Source organism: Dipodomys spectabilis, unplaced genomic scaffold (genome assembly GCF_019054845.1).
Source record: "Dipodomys spectabilis isolate Male_0828 unplaced genomic scaffold, ASM1905484v1 ptg000124l, whole genome shotgun sequence".
NCBI lineage: Eukaryota > Metazoa > Chordata > Mammalia > Rodentia > Heteromyidae > Dipodomys > Dipodomys spectabilis.
This window is the reverse complement of record NW_024870801.1, coordinates 604,452-628,128: the sequence shown is the minus strand read 5'-3', so window position 1 is coordinate 628,128 and position 23,677 is coordinate 604,452. Positions and strand designations below refer to the sequence as shown.

General features: G+C 51.1%; 2 protein-coding genes across 2 annotated transcripts in view; both read left to right on the top strand.

Annotated features, from left to right (window-relative positions):
• Nucleotides 1-11,565: 11,565 nt before the first annotated feature.
• On the top strand, nucleotides 11,566-12,533 carry LOC122115669 (olfactory receptor 6B2). Its single transcript, XM_042689071.1, has one exon. The coding sequence runs from the start codon at nucleotides 11,595-11,597 to the stop codon at nucleotides 12,531-12,533; it is 939 nt and encodes a 312-aa protein (XP_042545005.1). The 5' UTR covers nucleotides 11,566-11,594.
• Nucleotides 12,534-20,989: 8,456 nt separating this feature from the next.
• Ndufa10 (NADH:ubiquinone oxidoreductase subunit A10) overlaps nucleotides 20,990-23,677 on the top strand; it is a 43,503-nt gene continuing 40,815 nt past the window's right edge. The window contains exon 1 of the mRNA XM_042689070.1: nucleotides 20,990-21,125. Coding sequence (XP_042545004.1) covers nucleotides 21,069-21,125 — 57 coding nt within the window. The 5' untranslated portion in view covers nucleotides 20,990-21,068. The remainder of the gene's footprint in view (nucleotides 21,126-23,677) is intronic.

Sequence of the window (23,677 nt, the reverse complement as noted above, 5' to 3'; positions counted from 1 at the left end):
TGAACACGCCTCTGCTTCCTGTAACTTCACTGAGCAGCACCGGGATGACACCTGCAACTGCACTCATGAGGAGCTGGGCGGGGAATTCCTTGCATTGCTGTAGTGTGCTGCATTCCATTAAAATTTGCTCTCTCATCTCTCTTCTCCCTTCAGTCCTGGAGAGTGGTATCATAGGCATTGTTGGTCTGATCATCCCATGGTTTCATTGTTTTCATCTGAACAAAGCAGGGCTTCTCGAAGTGTAATACATTTTCCTCACCTTTAAAATTACCAAGCACATTTGAGGAGCGTGGAATGTGCCGGCCATGAGAGGTTTACCACTCTCAGTGAGCTGTGTGTTAAAATACTAGAATATTTAACAAATGAGCTACAAGAGTCCCACTGCAAGGTGTGCTGAGAATTGTGACAGTGTGTGGACTTGTGTGTGTGTGTGTGTGTGTGTGTGTGTGTGTGTGTATGTGTTCTGTTTTGTCTTAAGGCTAGTGCTCTACCACTTGATCCATAGCTACACCCCCTGCTTTTTGCTGGTTGAGGAGATAAAAATCTCATAGACTTTCTTGCTCAGGCTGGCTTTTAACCAAGATGCTAAGATCTCAGCCTCCTGAGTAACTGGGATTATAGATGTGAGCTACCACTGCTAGTGCTTGGTTGGACTTGTTTTTAAATATACGTATAAGGATCTTGATAGTCCTGTGGAAAAGCAGCCTGTACATCCAGATAGTCTGAACGTCCACCCCAGCCCACGGCCTGTATGCCCACCCAGCCCACAGGCAGTCAGCTGCTGAGAACGTAGGAAGTGTTTTATTACCGCCTGAGCTGATGGCCTTGGTTTCTCTAATGCTCCCAGATGCCCAGGCAGCTGGGGTGGCATCGGTCCTGTTCACTGTGGACCCTAGGAACCCAGCACCTGACTAACTCATAGGCCCAGCAGGTGTGATGGCGGTGGTGTGCAGAGCAGAAGGAAACATGGGGGCGTTGGGGCAAAGAAGGCAAAGCAAGCACACTTGGGGGAGCGAGGTGAGACGCCTGGACATGCTCACCTCAACAGAAATGAGAGTCGTTCATGCTAGAGTATGGAGAGGGAAATCAGAGGCGGGGAGCAGCATGAACTCTCTCAGAGCTTGAAGATGCTGTTGATGTTGAAGCCTGGTTTCACCAACGGGGAGACTGCAGAGACCGTCGAGATTGGGGACGGAGCAAACACCGGCTACAGCAGGCAGTGAGACCCAAGGTCACGGTGTGGCGGGCAGCGTGGTTGATGCTGAGGGTGGGACCCGCTCAAATTCCTGCCTTCCACAGCCCGTTGCTCAGGTGTGGAGATGGGCGGCGCCCAGTGGGAAGCAGGGAGACTGTGGAGGAGCCTGTGGGGCTGTCCAGGGCAGAGATGGGCACCACCTGGGCAGAGCAGTGGGCCTGGTGTGGGATGGAGTGGCTAGGACCCATCCAAGAACCATGCAGGGGCTGTGTTGGGGGAAGGGAGGGACTGAGGGGTGCTTCCAGACCTGCGGATGGGGACACGTGGTGGCAGCGCTGGTTGAGGAGGAGAGTCTCGTGAAGGGAAGCTGATGAGTTTGGCTTGGGTCACACTGGCATGGAGACCAGGTGAACCTCGTGAGCGGGCTTCACAGGAGGCAGAGGGCGATAATCCCCATAAACGAAACAGGATTCAGCACCAGCGCTGCAGTGAGGCCAAGGGGAAATTGCATTTCACTGTGGAGCAGAGTGGGGTTCTGATAGAGTATGGGGTCTTCAGACATCGATTTAATCCACAGGATTCACATTTAGGGTCAGAAATTTAGTGTCGGCATTAGCATTAATGAAGAAGACACAAACCCGGTTCAGATTGCTTAAGAAGAGAAACATGACAAATTAACATGATTAAAGTTTAATTGAGCAAAAACATTTTCAGACCAGGTAATCCTTAGGTCCAGAACAGGCCCAGAGAAGTGTCAGTTAGAACATGATTGACCGACATCTGCGGGAAGAAGAGAGAAGTGAGGTGGAACGTGATTGGAGGACAGCTGTGGGAAGAAAGCAGCAGCGAGGTGGAACGTGATTGGAGGACATCTGTGGGAAGAAAATGGAAGTGAGGTAGAGATGAGCTGATTGGAGGATGTCTGGTGGAAGAAAACAGAAGTGAGGTGGAACGTGATTGGAGGACATCTGTGGGAAGAAAATGGAAGTGAGGTGGAACGTGATTGGAGGACAGCTGTGGGAAGAAAATGGAAGTGAGGTAGAGATGAGCTGATTGGAGGATGTATGGTGGAAGAAAACAGAAGTGAGGTGGAACGTGATTGGAGGACAGCTGTGGGAAGAGTATGGAGCTGAGTTAGAACAGGATTGTAAGGTATCTGTTAGAAGAATATGGAAGGGAGTTAAAGCTGTGCTGATTGGAGGACGAAGGAGATGGAAGGGAGGTGTGCTGACTGGAAAAGGCCAGTAGTTTCTTCTTTGAACATGGTTGAATGGTCAGATCCATGGGATTGGCTAGAATTGGTGGAGACCCAGCAAGTTGTTGCAATGTGTACACCTCTGTTAGACTTTCCCTGAGTTTATAACCAAGTTTGGTTTCCATTCATTGTTGAGAATTCAGGTATTCAGAGGCCTCTTCGGGCCACCTGTACTTTAACAATCCCCTGCCTTGGGTTAAGCTCTTCATGTGAAGAGCTCAGCCAAAGCCTTTGGCATTGAGGTCAGGCTCTGTCTCAGTCATCAATGGATTAGAGTACGGGGTTGTGAGAGTTTGATTTAACCAAATCAGGGAATAAATACACATGATACTTGGTTTGCTCAGAACTTGTCACAAGACCTAATGTGAGCGAGCAGAGGAGAAATCAGGCTGGGTACGTCTCATCATGTATTTCTGACAAAACTCGCTGTCTCCCGAAGTTTACCTTCTATTGATAGAGACAAGAACACTCCACCTACTCAGAGTTTAATTCAGGGATATACACAAAAGATAAGTTTTAAAAACTGGAACCATGTGCGGTGAGAGAAAGGGGAAGCGGGGCAGAGGGGGTACAGGGGCAGGGGAAAGGAGGAAGGGTGATGGGAAGGGATGGGAAGGGGAAACAAAGGAGGAGGCAACAATGCTTGATAAGAAATGTACTCATTACCTTGCCTATGTAATTGTAAAAGAAAGAAAGAAAGAAAGAAAATGCCACAGTCTTTTTTTAAAAAAATGATTCCTAATGTTAAGAACATGTGAAAAGGAGAATTTCTTTTGCCAGTACAACTGTTTATAATGAAGGAAATTAAATTTTAGTTTTAAACTAAAAAAAAAAACTGGAACCAGCTGGAAAATGGTCCCCAAACCTGTCCATGTCAATCTCTGCCTCTGTGAATGTGGTCGGACCTACAGGAAGTGTGGTGAAGGCAGCGGTGTGCAGCAGAGCTGTGCGGTGCACTGTCTGCTGGCCACACGCACTGCCAGCTTCCTCCACTTGGGGGGAAGACATGGCTGGCATGAGGCAAGAAGCAGAGCGAAGCCCTCACAGGCCAAGGGACCGAGAGCCACCGTCACTGGCAGAGGCAGGAAGTAGATCCTCCCTGGGCACGAAGGGGTGCCCAGCAGGGCAGAGCTGCGATGTCAGGAGGGCGTGGGCATGGAAGGAGGTGGACGTGAGGACATCCAGAGGGAGCAGCACATCCAGATGCCCGGGAGAGGCTTGGGGACTGGCCCTGCCTGCGGAGCGTGGGCTGGCAGCGGGGAGGAGGGAAACAGGGGAGGAGAGAACAGAAGCTCCACAGCACTGAGCACAGGGCACTGAGGCAGAGGCAGGCGGCGTGGCCTGAGCATGGCAGGGCTGGTCCTGGCCTAACTGACTGTCCAGTCCACCGCTGCAGCCTGCCCCCTCCTGCCCCCCGGGGACCTGGGCGGCTGCTCCTGTGCTCCAGCATCCCCCTCCTGGCCCCTCCCGTGTCCTGCAGGCTCCTGGCCTGGCTCAGCAAGGCACTCCTGGGACCCTTGCTGGGTGAGGGGTCACCGGGTGACAGGGGACAGCAGTCCCCCCATGGGGAGCTCCGCAGTTGGCCACTGAGACACTGACCCTGCTAATTGCCAGCGTGGGCAGCTTCAGCGGCAGGAGGGGTAATTGGGCCCAGGAGGCCCTGAGCTCCAGCAGAAGAAGCCAGGGAGCTTTGCCCTCAGGGTCCCAGGGAGTCCGCCTCACACCAGCCTGCAGCCAGGCCTCGCCGGACAGGCAGGAGTCACGCCAGCCCTCAGCGCTGCAGGTGCCGCAGCCCTGGGCCGTGAAGCTTCCAGACCCCAGGCAGGACCCAGCCCTGTCCGCAAGGCAGCAGCATCCTCCGCTGTGACCTGACAGTAGGTCGCGCCCTTGGGTTGGTCGGGCTGGTCACGCACCTGGTGCTGCCCCCACCCCACATGCCTCACCCTTGTTTCCCTCACTCCTATGAGTACTGAGCTCAGTGTGCATCTGTGGGTGTTGTGCTGAGTATTTCTGGGTATGTGGTGAGAATGCATCTGTGGGAATCGTGCTTGGTGTACATTGATGGGTACTGGGCCGCGTGTGCCTCCGTGGGTGCCGTGCTGAGTGCATCTGTGGGTGCTGTGCTGAGTATGTTTTTATGGGTATGTGGTGAGAACGAGCACACTATGGAAACTGTTCTCTGTGTACATTGATGGCTACTGTGTCGCGTGTGCATCTGTCAGCGCTGTGCTGATAGCCCCCTCTTTGTATTCTAGTGGGTACAGACACGATGGCAGGCACATTGTAGAATACAAGTCCAGCATCACTGAGCTGAGGGCGTGTTTCTGGGTATTATACTGAGGCCATGTTTCTGGGTGCTGTACTGAGTGTGTGTTTATAAGTACTATGCCCAGGCCATGTTTCTGGGTGCTGTACTGAGTGTGTGTTTATAAGTACTATACCGAGGGTGTGTTTCTGGGTGCTGTACTGAGTCTGTGTTTATGGGTCTCGTTCTGAGACATTTGAGGGCCTGGTACACCTCACAGCACCTTCCCTGCACCGAGCAGAGCAGCACATGCTGTCTCCCAACGTGGCTATGGTCCGTGTCCAGGTCTTCATGCCAGGGAGAGAGCAGGCATCACAGTGCATGGAGCAGGCTGACGGGTGTGGGGCCCTCACAGCCCCGGCCCACCTCATTCTGGGTACAGAAGTCTACCCCTTGATCAGGCAGGGGCACCGTCTCTGAGGAGCCTGGGCAGACATTGTCTCCAGTGCCAGAATCCGGGGTCTTCCCCAGAAGCCTTTGCTCCTCTCTATCCAGGACCCAGGGAGATTCATCCACATCTGAGCCCAGCCATTGTCAGAGCAGAGGGGCCCTGAAAAGGGAAGACATTGGAGCCAATGGTGGCCTCCATGGGATGTCTGGGGTGTAGTTCCCCCTCCCCCAACAGCACGCCCTGCTCTGTGAGCTGACAGCCTCGGGGTGAGGGGAACGCAAGGGGTCCCCAGGTCACTGCCTCCAGGCTTCTGTGACCATCTCCAAACGAAAACTTGGAGAGAAAGCACAGCGTTTCCAGGAAGAGAGCGCTGCTCTTAAGAAAGGGGCCTGGGTTTGTCACAGTGGCGCAACTTTCCGCATCTCAGCCAATCCTGTACGAGCGTGCCAGCCTGTGTTGATCAGAGCTCATCCAAACAGCACACAGCGCAGGGCCGGTGTGGGCTGGGAAGGGGTGTGAGAGCCAGACTTCCCCAGAAAACCTGGTCAGCAACAGGAGGCCACTGGGCGTCCTGGAGCCCAGTGCCCGGAGCCCCCCTCCGCAGGCCCTCTTGGCTGGGAAGAGCACACAGCCATGGCCTGGCACTGTCCGGAGGCTTGGGTTGAGTCTGCGAGGTGGGGCCCTGACCGAGTTTGCCTGTGGAGGCCGCGGTGGGCGCAGGCTGAAGTCCGGGATGCGTTATGTTCTCGGAATGGACCTTCAGCCGTCACTTTACAGCAGAGGATGCCTGTGCCACCCACCGGGGTGAGTTTGGGTTCCCAGGCCACCCACTCTTGGTGCCCTTGGTGTCTAGAGTACAGGTATGTCCCAAGTGCCAATTGTCCTTGGGTGGTTCCTTTCTAGAAGTTTCTTTTCAGCCCTGACCTCTCTGTGACTTCCATGAGGCCAGCCCACAGCAGAGTTCCCTCTCTTCTGCTGCTCATCACTGTCTGGGGATAAACACCTGGCCTTGCCTGTCCCCCATCTTCTCTCTTTCCCTCGGCCCTCCCCGTCCCTGTCCTTGGGATGTTTCCACAGAGGAGCCACCATCTTAAGTATAAGACAGAAGACTTTTATCCACATGGTTTCGGAGGCAGAGGCTCCAGCTGAGCGCGGTGGAGCCGCTGGCTCGCAGCCTCTGCGGCGGCAGGTGATGGGCCTGCGGCGCTCTTCTTCAGCTCTGCCGGGGCTCGCCTGGCCTCTCTCCCCATGTCTCTGCACACTCCTTGCCGTCTTTCTTAAAAACACATGGACTCAGGGTCGACAAGCAAGGAGGCTAGACATTAGTGGCACTGGAGACGGCCTCAGGAAGCCAGGCAGAGGTGGCCGGCACGGAGAGAGAGGCCTTCCCGACAGGCCCAGCAATCCCGGGGCAGCACCGTGTCTTCCTAACCCCGGCCCTGGCCAGCAAGGCCCTGACTGCTGTGTCCGCTGGGCCCCTGGGCTCTGCCCCGTCCCTGCCCTGCGCAGGGCAGTGTGCTGCCTGTGGAATTACAGATGGCGCCCGTGCTTCAGAGCCCCTCGCCCAGCCTGCCCCTGCCCACTCAGGTGGGCTGGGCCCCCACAGAGGCCTTGCTGGAAGCACTCGGTGTCCGTGCCATCCTCAGCATGGTGGCGAGTGGGGCCTGAGCTGTGGCAGAGCCCCTGCAAGGGTGTGTGTGCTGGAGTCACTCAGCACTGGCCCGAGGCCAGCAGGCCTGGGTGCCCGGCGGGGCCAGGGCAGGGCCCGGGGGTGCTCTGCGGCAGCCGAGAGGTGTGTGGCCTGAGCTCTGGGCAGCAAGCTGGGCAGTGCAGAGGGCCAGGGGGCTGGATCAGAGCCGCCGCAGACAGGGCCGGGGCAGCCACTGGCATGCAGTTCAGAGCTGTCCTGGGTGGCATCACTTGCCGTGGCTGTGGGACAGGCCCCTGGCCGCTCCCCCCCCGCCCCGTGTCACTGTGGGTCCTGCCTCCTTTGTGGGAGTCACACAGATCCTATGCTCCCGCGTTGTCCTTCCTGCTGACTGCAGCGCTGGTGTCCCTCACAGGCCCGCTTCTTCTTCTGACAGAGGGTGTGAGCAGTGGGGGTCTGCTGCTACTGCGCAGGGCCAAGGGGCCCGGCAGCCCCTGGTTCAAGGGACCAGCTCCTCCACTCTCCCGTGCTGGGGCTGGGTCTCCCAGAACCTTCCTGCAGCCTTTCCCATCCCTCACTCTGTAGCTTGGGGGCTGTGCTTTCTAGCTGGATGGAAGCCTGACCTCATTTGGAGACGTGCTGCTGATGCACAGGCAGCCACAGGCCCGAGCTATGGGCATGCGTGGCCTCCTCTGTGTCGGTGCCCACTGAGATCTCAAAGTCCACACAGCTGGCTGTGGACAGGTATAGGTCCCTAAATTCAAAGCCGTTCTTTGTGTTGCCCTGGAGCTCCCTGCCCCATTTCATTAGCCGTGTCTAGACCCTGGTCTACCACCATCCTGCATGCTTCCTCTGAAGGGAGCCCCCAAGGCCGGACGGACTTGATGCTCCCGGACTGTACCGGACCCTCCGTGGGCAGCTGGCATGAACTCTCTGACTTTCCTTTGTTTCCTTTGTTGATGTCCCAGCGTTTACCATTGACAGCCAGTTGTGCAGATGCTTTTTTCTTCAATACATTTTTGTTTTCTCTACGTCGTTGTACAAAGGAGTTGCCAATCAACAGAGCAGCTTATGAGTACAGTGTCTCTTGATCATCTCAGCCCTTTCAACATTCTCTCCGTCCCCCACACCACCTTCCTCACTTTTCTTAATTTGTAGCTTATGTATCGGGTTGTTTGCCACTTAACAAGGCAATGTGTGTGCACAATGCTTCTTGATATGTGCGGTCCCTTCGCCGTCTTCGCCCAGCCCACCCACCCTTCCCTCATTGTGCTCAGGTCTGTGGTATATGCAATGCATCCTGGCCTGCAGTCTGCTCACTTCCCCAGTTCATTCTGCTTTCCCTTTCCTCTGCAAATACCCATTTCCAAGGACGTACTTTTTGGGGTTTTGACTTGGTCTTTCTAAAGAATTATACTGTTTGAGCCCTTCATAGAGTCTATTATACTTCAATACATTCTTTTATAATGCTTTGGGTACCACCCAGTGTGTCTACTTATAGATTTATAGGCACATTCTAGCTCCCACAAGTGAGAGAACCCATGAAACCTATGCTTCTCTGGGTCTGGCTTATTTCATTTTATATAATTTTTCCCAGTCTTTCCATTTCCCTATAAATAGTACAATATCATTCCAATGGATGAGTACAATTCCACTCTGTATCTATACACCACATTTGCTTGATCCATTCATCCACTGAGGAGCATCTGGCCTGATACCATTTCTTGGCTGTGGGAAACAATACTGCAGTAAACATGGTTGTGGTGGTGGCTTTAGTGCATCCTTGTTTGTGCTCTAGTAGATACATACCCCCGAGTGGAATTGCTGGGCCATATGGTAGCTCTGTGTTTAGTCTTTGGAGGAACCTCCATACTGCTTTCCAGAGTAGTTGAACAAGTTTACATTCCCACCAACAGTGTGGTATGGTAATGTTCCCTTTTGGCCACAACCCCACAAGCATTTGTATTGCTCATTTTCTTGACATTGCCCATTCTAACTGAGGTGAGGTGGAATCACAGTGTAATTTTGATTGCATTTCCTTTGTGCCTATTGGCCACATTTACTTCTTCTGAGAAGTCTCTTTTTAAGTCATTAGCCCATTTATTAATTGAGTTGTTGTTTCTCTCAGGGTATATTTTTGAGGGTCCAATTTTTTTGTGCTCTAAGTATATTTTGGGTATTAGGCCCTTGTCTGATAGATAGCTGATGAAAAGAATCTCCCATTCTGTGATCTTTCTATTTATCTTATTAGCTATATCCTTTGCTGTACAGAAACTATAAGTTTGATGCAATCCCATTTATCAGTTCTTTCTTTGATTTGTTATGTTTCTAAAATTTTACTTAGGAAGTCTTGACCTGTGCTCAGGATTGCTGGTACAAACTGATATAAGGGGATCTAGCTTCTGTTTTCTGTATGTGGACGTCCATTTTTGCCAGTACCATTTGTTGAAAAGGCTGTCTTTCTTCCAGCCTGTATTTTTTGTTCCACTATTGAATATTAGCTGGCTATAGGTCTGTGGGTTCATTTCTGGGTCTTCTTTTCTGTTCTCTTTGCCCTGGGGTCTATTTTTGTGGGGTTGCTTTTCTGATTTCTATCTTGATCTTCTCATTGTTGGCATACAGAAAAGCTACTGGTTTTTATGGGTTGATTTTATACCTTGTTGCTTTGCCTAAGTTTTGGATCAGCTCTAGTAGCTTGGGGGAGAAGATTTTGGGGGTCCTTTAAGTACAGAACCATGCCATCTGCAAAAAGGAATAGTTTTACTTCTTTCTTCCCTACTTGGATCCCCTTTATGTTTTTCTCTCGCTAGAAATATATTACTCTTGCTAGGAATTCCATATGTTGAAGAGGAGTGGAGAGAGTGGACATCTTGTCTGGTTCCAGAATTTAGGGAGAATGGCTTTTTCTCCTTTAAGTATAATGCTGTCTGTAAGTGGTTTTATATACACAGCCTTTATTATATTGAGGAACATTCCATGTATTCCTAGCTTCTCCAGGGCTTTTTATTATAAACAGGTGTTGAATCTTGTCAAAGGCTTTTTCTGCAACTGTAGAGATGATCATGTGGTTCTTGTCCTTGCTCCTGTTGATGTGGTATATTATATTATTTGACTTACGTATTTTAAACCAGCTTTCTGTCCTTGGAATAAATCCTGTTTAATCATAGTGTATGATTTTCTTGATCAGTTATTGGATTCAGTTGGCCAATATTTTGTTGAGAAGTTTTGCATCAATGCTCATCAAGCAGTTAGTATGAAGTTCTCTTTTCTTGATCTGTCATAATCTGGTTTGGGGATATTTGTTATGCTGGCTTCCTGGAATGAGTTTGGTAGTGTTCCCTCCCTTTCTGTTTGGGGAATTTGGGGAGTATTGATGATAATTCTCCTTTAAAGGTGTCATAGAATTTGGCTGTGAAGCCATCAGTTCCTGGGCTTTTCCTAGAAGGGAGGTCTTTTATTGCCAGTTCAATCTGATCACCTGTGATGGGTCTGTGTAGTTGGGTTATGTCTTCCTGACTCAGTTTGGGTTTTGTCTAGCAATGTATCACTTTCTGCCAGATTCTCATAATTGTTGCATCAGGGCTTATAAAGTATTCCCTTATAGTATTCTGAATTTTTTCTTGAGTCTGTGGTGATATTTCCTTCATCTCCTAGTTTTAGTTATTACAGTGTGTTTTACTTAGTTAAGTTTGCTAGGGGCCTGTCAATTTTGTTAATGTTTTCAAAGAGCCAACTTTTGGTTTTGTTAATTCTATGTATTTTTTCTTTACTTTTTAATTCATTTATTGCAGCTCTAATTTTTCTATTTCTTTCCATGTACTGGGTTTAGGTTTGTCTTGTTTGTGAAATGTTTTGCATTGTTGTGGTTTTTCTGCAGCATTAGGGTACTGATTAGAGATTTTTTTTCTAATTTGATTATGAAAACACTTAAGGATATGAAATTTCTGGAGTACTGCCTTTGTGTATCCTAAAGGAGTTAGTATTTTCTGTCTTCATTTACACTGAATCCCAGAAACACCTTAATTTCCTTGATTATTTCTTCAATGGCCCACTGATTACTCAGCAATGAATCGTTTAGTTTCCATGAGTTTGAGTGTTTCCTGTGATGGTTTTTGCTGTTGAGCTCTACTTTTATTACATTGTGGTCTGACAGGATAGAGGGAGGGAGTTCATTGTTTTAATTTACCGAGCTTTGCTTTGTGACTAGGATATTATCTGGTTTGGAGAATGTTCCATGGGCTGCTGGAAAAAAAGTATATTTTGATGCTGCTGAGTGGAAAAATCTGTAGCTGTCTGTTAGGTATAGATGGTCAGTGTAGCCATTTACCTCTGAAATTTCTTCACTTTTGCCTGGATGATCTATTAAGGGGTGATAATAATGCCAGCCTTCCACCCCTAACTCAAGGAAATTTGTAAATAAAATGATTTAATGGTGCTAAAGTAGGTATTGGTGGTAGCTATTGGCGGGTCTTTCTTGGGAGATAAAACCGAGACCCCAGCAACAGAGTAGAGCCAGCTTCCTCTTCTACTGGCTGTGCCCAGCCCTCTGATTACATTCTGGAGTCTGCTCCCTGGCCTGTCCTTCATCCTCCTTCCCTCTTCTTCATTATACCTGACTCGAGCACTCAGGACTTTGCTGGGTAAGCCTGGCCTAGGTGAATTGAGAGATTCCCCTGTGGCTTGTGAGGGCCAGGTGTACCATCTGTATGCTGAGCTCACCCCAGGGCCAGCTCCACCTTCTCCCCTCAGCTGTCCTCTGGCCTTTCCACTTTCTTGCTGGTCTTTTTCAGGCACAGAAGGATGAGGGGGGAGAACATCACCAGGGTCAGCACCTTCATCCTGCTGGGCTTCCCCACAGCCCCCAGGCTGCAGCTCCTGCTCTTCCTCCTGTTCCTGCTCGCCTACCTCTTTGTGCTGGTGGAAAACCTGGCCATCATCCTCACTGTCTGGAGAAGCACCTCCCTCCACAGGCCCATGTACTACTTCCTGGGCTCCTTGTCTTTCCTAGAGATCTGGTACGTTTCAGATATCATTCCCAAGATGTTGGACGGCTTCCTCCTGCAGCACAAACACATTTCTTTTGTCGGGTGCATGACCCAGCTCTACTTCTTCAGCTCCCTGGTGTGCACCGAGTGCGTGCTCCTGGCCTCCATGGCCTACGACCGCTATGTGGCCATCTGCCACCCCCTGCGCTACCAGGTCATCATGACCACAGGGCTCTGTGTCCAACTGGTGGCCTTCTCCTTTGCCAGTGGCTTCACCATCTCTGTGATCAAGGTCTACTTCATCTCCAGTGCCACGTTCTGTGGCTCCAACGTCCTGAACCACTTCTTCTGTGACATTTCACCCATCCTCAAGCTGGCCTGCACGGACTTCTCCACAGCTGAGCTGGTGGACTTCATCCTGGCCTTCATGATCCTGGTGTTCCCGCTCGTGGCCACCATCCTGTCCTATGGACACATCACCCTGGCCGTTCTGCGCATCCCCTCGGCCACAGGCCGCTGGAGAGCCTTCTCCACCTGTGCCTCCCACCTCACCGTCGTCACCATCTTCTACATGGCCATGATCTTCATGTATGTGCGTCCCCAGGCCATCGACACACGCAGCTCCAACAAGCTCATCTCTGCAGTGTACACTGTCCTCACACCCACGATTAACCCCCTGATCTACTGCCTGAGGAACACAGAGTTCAAAGACTCCTTGTGGAAGGTTCTGGGCTTGGGTGCCCCTCCACACTAGGATCATGATGGGCCCAGAATTTCATTTGTAGTGATCAAACATCTCATAGAGCACCTAGTGCTCTGCCAGTGGTTGAGCTCAACTGAACACACCTGTAGACCCATCCTCAAGGGTGAGCTTCCACCCTGACACCTGGTCAGCAAAGGACCACCACTCAGGGAGGCCTCTGGGGGATGGATCAAGAGCCTGAGGTCCCCTTCCTGCCCCTGCCCTGCCCTCCTCTCTGCCCCAGGAGAACCCCCCTGACATTCAATGCCAGGCAGTAGCTTGGGTGCTTTGAGGGGTCTGCGAGTGAATCATAAAGAATGTATGCTCTTCTGTTCAGCTTCTGTGGTTCAACATATTATACGTATATATTTATATATGTGTGTGTAATATATATTCATATAACACACATACTGCACATGATTGCTGATTGACAGCATTGTGGACAATGCTGCTATAAGCATTCTGGCTAATAGTTTTTATTAATATCTATAACGTTTTTTTGAGCTATCAGGAACCATATCTAGATTACATCCAGGTACCTATGTAGATTACATTTTAATGCTGCATTGGGGATGTGTATGGTCAGGTTTAGTAGAACCTGCAGAACTCTTGCATGTGGATTCACCAGCTGGCCCTCCCACCAGCAGGGCAGGACTCCCATGGGGGCCCAGCCTCACCTCAGGTAATATCACATGCACATCTCGCTGTTGACATTCTTCTGCATTTCTAGTGGTGTTCCATCAGGACTTTGATTTGCATTTCTCCTGGAGAGAGATAAACGATGTGCGGCATCTTCTCACATGATTCGTTATTATCCTTTTGTATACATGCCTTCTCCAGTGCCTGTCATGAGTTGCCTGTCTTCACACACAGGGTCTCTTTCACATACACAGGTTCATATATATTCTGGATCCAAATCCTTTTTGGATTCACGTAAACGGCTTCTTCCAGGTGATGTTTTCATTGATTTCTGCCAGTACTGGGGCTTGAACTCAGGGTCTCAGGCTTTCACCTGGGTTTTTTTGCTCAAGGCTGGCTCTCTACCACTTGAGCCACACCTCAAATTCTGGTTTCTTGCTGGTTAATGGGAGATAAAAGTGTCCTGGGCTTTTCTGCTGTGAACCATGATTCTCTAGCCTTCTGAGTAGCTAGGATTATAGGTGTGAACCACCAGTGCCTGGCTATTAGTGTTTTGAGAAGAGAAGTTCATTTATTTAGTCCAATGTTTGCACTTCTCCCACTTGTAGTTAATTTTCCATTTAGGAAATGTTCACCCCACCACCAAGGTCAGGAAGATCTTCCCTGTTTCATTCTGTAGGCTTTATTGCTTTATCTTTCATATCTGAATGTGCAATCCATCTGAAATTGATTTACACTTGTGGTATTGGATGACCCATGCTTCTGTAAAAGGATCTGAATCTGACTGAGCACAGCACCTGTCATTTAAAAACAGAACTTTCCCCTTGTCTGTGTCATCCTTTGCACAAATCAAATGGCAGAGTAACTTCATCATCTGAGGTAGGACCCCAGTCCCTCCCATGTGTCTCTGTCTGTCACTTCCTGTCCTGGTGCCACACTGCTGTCACCAGTGGCCTGGGGCTGCCAAGGGTTGTGGATCCAGTCACCTGTTAAGGGCAGGTGGATGCGTCCACATTCCAGCTGCTGGGAATGGAGGAGCTGTGACCGTTTGTGTACAAGTGTCTTAGAGAGCCTAAGTGTTCCTTTCTCTAGGATAAATGCCCAATAGTAGGATGGACAAGTCCATGTTTAGTTTTAAAGGGAACTGCTGAATTCTAGTGCCTGTGCCATTTTGCATTCTCACAAGACATGGCAAATCAGTTGACCTCTTGGCATCCTTCCCGCATTTGCCTCTTACCTTTAGTTGCATTCTAGCATTTCTCACAAGTGGGTACCAATATCTCATTGTGGATTTCATTTCTTCAGCAGCTAATGAAGCTGGCCATGTTTCTATAGACTTATAAAACCTCTTCAGTGAAATGTGTGCTCACGTACTTTACCAATTTTCTACTTGGACAATCTGTTTCCCAGTGTTCTGTTTTTGAAGTTCTTTAGGCATTATGTGTTCCAAATGCAAGCCCCTGTTTGTAGCTTGTCTGTGAAGAATTCCTCTCAGCAATTTTTAAAGTGAGGTCCAATTTTTCTCACTATAAATGAATTGGGCTCTCAATGTCAGGTGTAAGAATTCTTTCCCTAAGCCTAATGTTTGCCTCCTATTTGTCTCTTAAATTTATGTCTCTGGTCCACTTAGAGTTAGTGTTACGGATGAAGTTTTATTGCGTTCCACTTTCCCAATGCCTGTGCAGCTGCTCCTGGGCCGTCTCTCACTGAATCGCATTTGCCCTGCCATTAGACATCAGTAGAGAATATCTGTGCTGATCAACACAGGTGCCGCACTCTGCTTTATTGGCCTGTGTGCCACTCAACACCACAGACTCCATCAATCAAAACTGCATGTTCTTAACTGATATTGTCATATAAAATAAACCTTAACCTTGGAAGAACGATTCCTCTGGCTTTAGTGTTTTTGTAAATTATTGTGGCTAATCTATGGTTTTTACATTTCCACCAAAATCTTACACACTTGACCGATGTCTGAAAAGGGAACCATTGGTGAGATTTTGATAGGCAGTCCCTGAATGCTCCAGGTCAACTTGGGAAAAACTGACCACATCTCCGTGCGCTGATCCAAGAGCACAGCTAGTCTCTGCAAGTCTTGAGATCTTTGATTTCTCACGCCAGCATTTTATACTTGTGTGTTTTCCTCTATTGCAATCCAAGTACTATACTTGATTTGGAATAACTATCAATAGTATCACGTCTTTCATTTTTCTAGAGGTTTGTTGTTAATCCACACCATGCTGTGTGCTGTGAGTTTGTGAATTTACCTTGGATCCTGCATTCTTGCTGAACTCATTCACTAGTACTGGGACCTTTTCTGTAGATTACTTTGGGTTTTCTACAAAAGCAGTCATATTTACAGAGAAGGACAGTTTTATTTCTTCCTTTCCAATCACTTTCCTTCACTGCTTGAGTTAGAAGTTCCAGTGCCCTTCCAACTAAGTGGTGAAAACAGAAATCAGCACCTTACTTTTTAAAAAATTCTTTTTAAAAATGTAATTGCACAGAGGGGTTACAGTTACACAAGTTGGTTTAACCAACTGATCTCACTTTAGTTTTTAGTTGTGATGGTTTAATCTTTCTTTTGTTGTTTTGAGACTTTTATATAGTGGCTTTGAACTTGCCAGGCCTCTTGCCCAAAGGGAGTCCTGTGATGGCTGATCTTGTCAGCTTGAGTGGATTGCAAAGTGAGGAGGAGATTATTTGTTAAATACGTCTCTAGGGAAGTGTGTGCAGCGTTTCCAGAGAGGATTGACCCAGGGGGAAGACCCACCTGAGTTTGGGCTGCACCTTCCATCGGCTGGGGTCTGCGTGGAGTGAATGGGAACAGAGGAGAGAGCCCAGCAGTGCAGCCCCCTCTCCTTTCCTCCTCCACCCCTGCTTCCTAGCTGCTGTGATGTGAGCACTTCCTCTCTGTCATACCTTCCCTGCTATGATGGTCTGAAGTCATGAGCAAAAAGACATCCTCTCTCTGGAGAGTTATTTTGCTCAGATATTGTGTTACAGTGATGGAAGTCTAAAGCATTGGCTATTGTAAATATAATGGCGATGAACATTATGTGCAGGTTTTTGGGTGGTCACAAGTTATCAAGGGACCAGCAGTGAGAAGTGGGTTGAGATAATATAGCCTGAGGTCTCGATCACACCGTACCTGAAGCCAGTGCACACACTCGAGTTCTGTCACTGTGAGATCTGCGTTGCTTCCTTTTCATGACTATTCCTCACATATCAGGTATTATATAGTATCTCACGTGGAGACTTGAGAGGAATATGATTTGGGGAGGCTGTGCTTTATAAAAGTTCACTATGGGGCTGGGAAGGTGGCTCCGTGGTAGAGCGCTTGCCTTGCATGCATGAGGCCCTGGGTTCGATTCCTCAGCACCACATAAGCAAACAGAAAAAAGCCGGAAGTGGCGCTGTGGCTCAAGTGGTAGAGCGCTAGCCTTGAGCTGAAGAGCTGAGGGACAGCACCCAGGCCCAGAGTTCAGGCCCCTCGACCGGACCCAAAAAAAAAAAAAAGTTCACTATGTAAGAGTGGATACTATTGTATGTGATTCGCACGCTGTGATTATAGTTGTTATGTGGTTGTATGTACATCTAGAAGGTTTGAAAAAGTATTGAGGCTGGGTTTTTAGATCCCTGGCAGAACTCCAGGTAACTCATGCTGGTAAGGCAGCACCTCACCCCCACGTCAAAGAAACAGATATGGAGGAGGACAGGGAAATATTTGCTACATGGTGGCCAGGAGAAGGCAGCATTTCAGTCCAGCCATTTTCAGGGGTCCAGGCATTGGCCTCAGGTTAAACAGAAAACTGGGGTGAGGTCAAGATGGTATGCACGGTTAAGACAGCCCTAAGTCACAGGTGTGGTCTCGCTGACCTTGGGCTATCTCTGACCTTGAAGGAGTTCCTGAGCAGTTGTTACCCCTTCCACCAGAGGGTAGTTGGCTTCCTGAGCTGTTCCGCTTCTTGGTTGCAGTTTTGCCTTTTGCCACAAGCTAAGGAGATAAAATTGTCTGAGATAATTCACTTGCCTTTTGTGGCATGTTTATTGTGGTAAATCCTGTCTTTCCTGGAGCCTAAGGTAATTGTAAAGTGACCTCTGGAGGGAATGGCTCAGATCAAAGGACAGATATTAAAGTGTGTGTGTGTGCGCGTGCGCGCGCGCGTGTGTGGTTGGGGCTATAGCTTGTAGTTAGATCATAGGCCCAGTAAATCAGCTTCTAAGTTGCTGCTTACAGGTAGCTTCTTTTGATAGCTATCAGGTTTTGTCTCTGTTCACTACTATTGAATTTGCTTAAGTATTTTCATTACTCTGGTCCAGTGATTGCTCAAGCTGAAATGGACAGAATGACATATATGATTTTATAATTGGAGCTTCATTAGAAGAGACTCCCAGGAGCACACCACTCGCCTCCTCTCTGCACAGCACCCCCTCCTGCTGCTCCCTGTGCACTGACCATCCCCTCTGCCCTGTGTGCACCCCCTCTCCTGCTGTGGGCACCACTCCTTTCTGCTCTGGACACAGAGAGGACCATGCTTGGGCCACAGTGAGGACCCGCAGCCGGGATCAGTGGGGTTTTATATGAGTGGTCTACAGCCTGGGAGCACAGCTCGGTCTATTCTAGTTATAAAACTCTTACTAGAAGTACATCAGAACTCGAACTGGAAGATGACCCATGACCACACACCTTCCCCCACAGTGGGGGCTTCTTCCAGCCCAGCTCTGGGCGAGGCCCCCAGGGAGGAGTGGGCAGTATGCCAACAGAGGAGGGAATGCCCATACACCGAGGGACACAACGTCCATGGGGCAGGGGGGTCAACTGGCTTTACCACAGAGATGTCTGAACTTAGTGTTACTTTCTGCATCTTGGGGCAGGTCTGTCTCTGTCTCTGTGTCTCTCTTCACTATGTCATCAGTAAAAAGTTGTCGAATGCCAGAGCCTTGTCTTGGGGAATAAGATAAGGCAGTACCTCTACATGTAAGATGCAGCCAGGAAACAAGAGGAGAAAATGTGAAAACTCCATCCTCTGTGGGCAGAAGAATCTGGAAGGATGGGAAGGTCACCAGACTTTCTAGAGATGGGATTAGAGAGAGACCTTGAGTCAGGGGACTTGGAGAAGGGGAGGCGCCTGTTGAGCTGCAGGGTCAGGGCTGTGTGTGTGGAAGGCCAGGTCACAGAACCGCCACGCCTGGGATGGGTCAGGGGTCTGGTGCTGGAGGAGGGCACCGCTGGAGGGGAGGGAAGGCGGCCCCACCCCCAGATCTCAGGGTCCCAGGCAGCATGCTGCCCCCACACCACCAAGCGCTGGAAGTCTTGGGCCCACACAGGACTCCACAGGCAAAGGAGAACAAGCAAAAGCAAAACCCAAACCAGACCCTGCAGGTCTGGCATTCTCCATTAGAGAAAACCTGCAGAAATGACCTTAGTTTCACAGCTGCATCCCCGCCATTTTACGCTCTGAGAAGTACAGACTTCAGAAAACAAGCAACCTTGTTCAGTATGTATGTGCAGGAATGGAACTGGGACAGGGGAGGTGGGAGGGGTGAGGAGGTGGGAGGGGTGAGGAGGTGGGGCCGCTGGTGGAGGGGAGACACGGATCCAAATGTACTGTACCCACAAGTGCGGCATCCACAGGACTGGAACAACAGGGGAACTGCACACGGATTCCGGGGCCCTGGACTAGGAGGGCTGGCGCTCAGCACCCCTCAACTCATGCTGGGTCTGTGTTTTCCAGTGCTACTCAAGGGGCTTGCCAGGACCTAGGGAGAGAGCCCGGCCCTCAGTCCTGACCCAGGGGGGTCTAAGCTGGGTGCAGCGCACCACCCCACACCCTGGGGCTTCTGATGTCCAGCCCTGGCCCCCAGCTCTCCTGTCTTCCCTTTTTGCTCAGAGGGTCTGGATGCTCTCTGGGTAGTTGGAGTCCGGGTGCTCTCCAGGTGACTGGGGTGCTCTCCAGGTGACTGGGGTGCTCTCCGGGTGACAGGGGTGCTCTCCAGGTGACAGGTGTGCTCTCCGGGTGACAGGGGTGCTCTCAGGGTGACAGGGGTCCGGGTGCTCTCCAGGTGACAGGTGTGCTCTCCGGGTGACAGGGGTGTTCTCCGGGTGACAGGGGTGTTCTCCTGGTGACAGGGGTGCTCTCCAGGTGACTGGGGTGTTCTCTGGGTGACAGGGGTGTTCTCCAGGTGACCAGGGTCTGGATGCTTTCGAGGTGACAGGGGTCCAGATGCTCTGCGGGTGACCAGGGTGCTTTCTGGGTGACCGGGGTCTGGGTGCTCTCCAGGTGACCAGGGTCTGGATGCTCTCGAGGTGACAGGGGTCTGGATGCTCTGCGGGTGACCAGGGTGCTTTCTGGGTGACCGGGGTCTGGGTGCTCTCCAGGTGGCTGGGGTCTGGATGCTCTCGAGGTGGCTGGGGTCGGGGTGCTCTCCAGACGACCGGGGTCCTGGTGCTCTCTGGGTGATGGGGGTCTGGGTGCTCTCCGAGTGACCAGGGTGCTCTCCCGGTGATGGAGGTCTGGGTGCTCTCTGGGTGGCCGGAGTCTGGGTGCTGTGTGAGTGACTGGGGTGCTCTCTGGGTGATGGGGATCTGGGGTGCTCTCCGAGTGACAGGGGTGCTCTCCAGGTGACCGGGGTGCTCTCCAGGTGACAGGGGTGTTCTCCAGGTGACAGGGGTGTTCTCTGGGTGACAGGGGTGCTCTCCAGGTGACTGGGGTCCAGGTGCTCTCCGGGTGACAGGGGTGTTCTCCAGGTGACAGGGGTGCTCTCCAGGTGACTGGGGTGCTCTCCAGGTGACTGGGGTGCTCTCCAGGTGACCGGGGTGCTCTCCAGGTGACAGGGGTGTTCTCCAGGTGACAGGGGTGTTCTCTGGGTGACAGGGGTGCTCTCCAGGTGACTGGGGTCCAGGTGCTCTCTGGGTGACAGGGGTGTTCTCCAGGTGACAGGGGTGCTCTCCAGGTGACCGGGGTCCTCTCCAGGTGACAGGGGTGCTCTCCGGGTGACAGGGGTCCAGGTGCTCTCTGGGTGACCAGGGTGCTCTCCGGATGACTGGGGTCCAGATGCTCTCCAGGTGACAGGGGTGCTCTCCAGGTGACTGGGGTCCTCTCCAGGTGACCGGAGTCCGCGGTGCTCTCCAGGGGACTGGGGTGCTCTTCTGGTGACCGGGTCTTCTCCAGGTGAGCAGGGTCCGGGGTCCTCTCCAGGTGACTGGGGTCCAGGTGCTCCCTGGGTGGCTGGAGTCCGGGTGCTCTCCGGGTGACCAGGGTGCTCTCCGGGTGACCGGGATCTGGGGTGCTCTCCAAGTGGCCAGGGTCCGGGTGCTCTCCCGGTGACCGGGTCCTCTCCAGGCGGCCGGGTCCCCGGGGTGCTCTGCGGGTGGCAGGGGTCCAGGTGCACTCTAGTAGCTCTTCCCTCCCGCGCCCCGCCCCTCTCCCCCGATCCCTGCCCCTCTCTTCCCCGCGCCCCTCCTTTCCCTCCCGCGCCCCGCCCCTTTCTTCCCCGCGCCCCTCCCTTCTCTCCCGCGCCCCGCCTCTTTCTTCCCCGCGCCCCGCCCTTCCCGCCCGCGCCCCGCCCCTTCCCCGAGCCCCTCCCTTCTCTCCCGCGCCCCGCCTCTTTCTTCCCCGCGCCCCGCCCTTCCCGCCCGCGCCCCGCCCCTTTCTTCCCCGCTCCCGCCCCTCTCCCCTAGTCCCGCCCCTTTCTTCCCCGAGCCCCGCCTCTCGCTGCGCCGCCCAGGCCCCGCACTTGCCCTCTCTTCGCCCCGCCCCTCCTTGCCTCTCCTCCGAAGGATCTCGCCAGGCGCCGCGGACGCCCTGCTCGTGACGTCACAGCGGCGCGCCGGGTGAGGGAAAGGACCCCGTCGCGACCGCGTCCCCTCAGGTCCTTGAGCCGGCGCCGGGCGGACGCGCAGCGATGGCCTTGAGGCTCCTGAGGCTGGTCCCGCTCCTGAGGCGGGCGGCGGCGCGCGGGGTGAGCGGGGCGGCGGCGGGGAGCGGGCGGGCGGCGCAGGGCTGCCCCTCTCGGGCGCGGCCCCTCCCGGCGTCCGCCCTGGGGCCGGCCCTCGGCCACGCCGCCGGGGCCTCGCGCTGGGCCGGCCTCCGAGGCCCGCTCGCAGCCAGTCGGCCCGGTGCGGTGGCCTGCGGGAGCGCGGAGCGGAGGAGCGGGCCGCGGCCGCGAGCTCACGCGCCCGGCAGAAGGGTCGGATTCGGAAGGAGTCAGAGCTCCCCTGGGAGGGGACAGGGCGACGTCACTGGAGGCGGGGTGGGGCGTGGGGACGGCCGGAGCCGGGGAGACCCTACCCTTACCACCGCAGCCCGCCAGTGGCTGGAGCTAAGCGGCAGTCACAGACTGTAAAGGGCTTCACCTCCGCGCCGACATCTTGGGTTTTGAACAGAGGAATGCAATAGCCTCGTTAAAAGCCCTAAGAGCCGGGCGTAGGTGGCCCAGGCCCGTAATCCTAGCTACTCAGGAAGCTGACGCCTGAAGATCACAGTTCAAAGCCTGCCGGGACTCAGGTGGTAGATCCTTGAGCAAAAGAACACTCGCCCTTAGTGCAAGTTTCAGACCTGGGACACGCACATGCAAAGCTATATGAATGTAGTTAGGTAAGTTGGAAAAGAGAAGAGAGAAAAATAGTTATGTAATCCAGGCCCTGCACACACCGGCAGCGATGTGTTTACTCCTGGGCACTACCGACTAACGGGGGTAATCATTTCTGTGAGTCCAGGAGCAGGATGGAAAGGCTGTAAACATTGAGACTTGAAATAACTGAGGAAATTCGTTATGAAAGATCAGTTATGCTCTGATTTTAGCAATAGAATAGTGTGAAGGATACCACTTGAGCCACAGCTCCACTTCCAGCTTTTTTTGGTAGAGTGGAGGAAGTGTCTCACAGATTTTCCTGCCTTGGCTGGTTTCAAACAACAGTCCTCAGATCTTAGCCGCCTAACTAGCAAGGATTTACAGGTGTGAAGTACTGGTGCTTGGCCAAGACCCTAATATTCAAGAATTACTTGCTAATGAGAGGGGGAAATCAGGAAGCTCTTCATTGCTATTGTCAGCCTTCCTGGGCATCTGCTTTGTGCTAATATGTGGTAAATACGAGTTGGGGAGATGGTTTGTACATCACCCAGAGTGTCCCAAAGGAGATGGTGGTTAACTTCTGGGACCATTATAATGCCCTGGCCTCAGGACTTCTGCCTTTAAGTCCCTCCTCTGATGTTCACCTGGCCAGTTCCTTAGAATCTTCCAGGTTGTTCAGATGTCACTTCCTCTTTCAATATTAAAACTCATTTTGTGTGTCCTGCCATGCTTCCTTCTCTCCATAGCACTTGCTTCACATGATATTTACTTGCTTTGTTGCACCATGTGCATTGTCTAGCTGCTTAGTGTGTACAGACACATGCACGTGCATGCACACACACGATTTTATTACTTTAGTGAATGTTTAGTATTCTGTAAGTTGGTTGTGTCTCTTTATATATATATTTATATATATATATAAGTACATGTAAATATATATAGAGAAATATAGGTATGTAGATATTTATATCTATATATAGATAAGAATATGTATATAAATAGATATGTAGATATCAGAGATGTCAGTATATATAAATATTTGTATATAGATATGTTTATATATATATGTAGATATATCTATCTCTATCTATATACATATCTTCCCCCTGAGGTTTGAGCTCAAGACTTGAACTTGCTAGGGAGCACTTCACCACTTGAGCCATGCTGCCAGCCCTTTTTACCAATAGGTAAATGTTAGATATGGTCTTAATAATTTTTTGCCCAGGGCCAGCCTCCTGCCTATGCATAGCTGGGAGTAGGGGTGTGACCCATAATGCCTGGCTTGTTTGTTGAGAATAAATCCTGATAACTTTTATGCCCAGAGAGGCCTGGAGCCATGAACTTCCTGATTCCTGCCTCCTAAGTAGCTGGAATTGCAGACATGAGCTACCATACCTGGCCAGAAACTGTTTTTTTTTTTCATTTTTAATTGTTTTAATCAAGTAATGTAGCTGTTTGAAACAAATTTTAAGACAATAGAACAAAGTTAAGGATTACTCTATCAGGAGAACCTCTAAATCCAGATTGTGTGAATTTGAATTCCACTGAAATTTGGCACTAGACTTAACATTAGTTGAAGCCCAAACCCTTTCCTTAGAGAAGCTCTGAAAATTTCAACCAACAGACTCTCAATAGCTTGCCACCAGGTATGCTAGTACACAGTCTCAATAGCAAACAGGCCCTTCTGCAAAGTATTTCAAACCTAGAAGGTATGTGATTTTTTTTCTTTCATGCGATTGTTTCTAATGCATTTATTTCTTTGTTGCTTTGTATGTCCCTCCCCCACAGTATAACCCTTGCTTTCACTGTAAAAAAAAAAAAAAAGAAGGTATGTGAGCCAGGAACTGGTTTTCAAATTCCTCTGCTATTGGACAGTTAAGGGTTTCTATTGATATATTTTGATACTGAAAACGATATTTCATTGAGTCTCCTTATAAGTA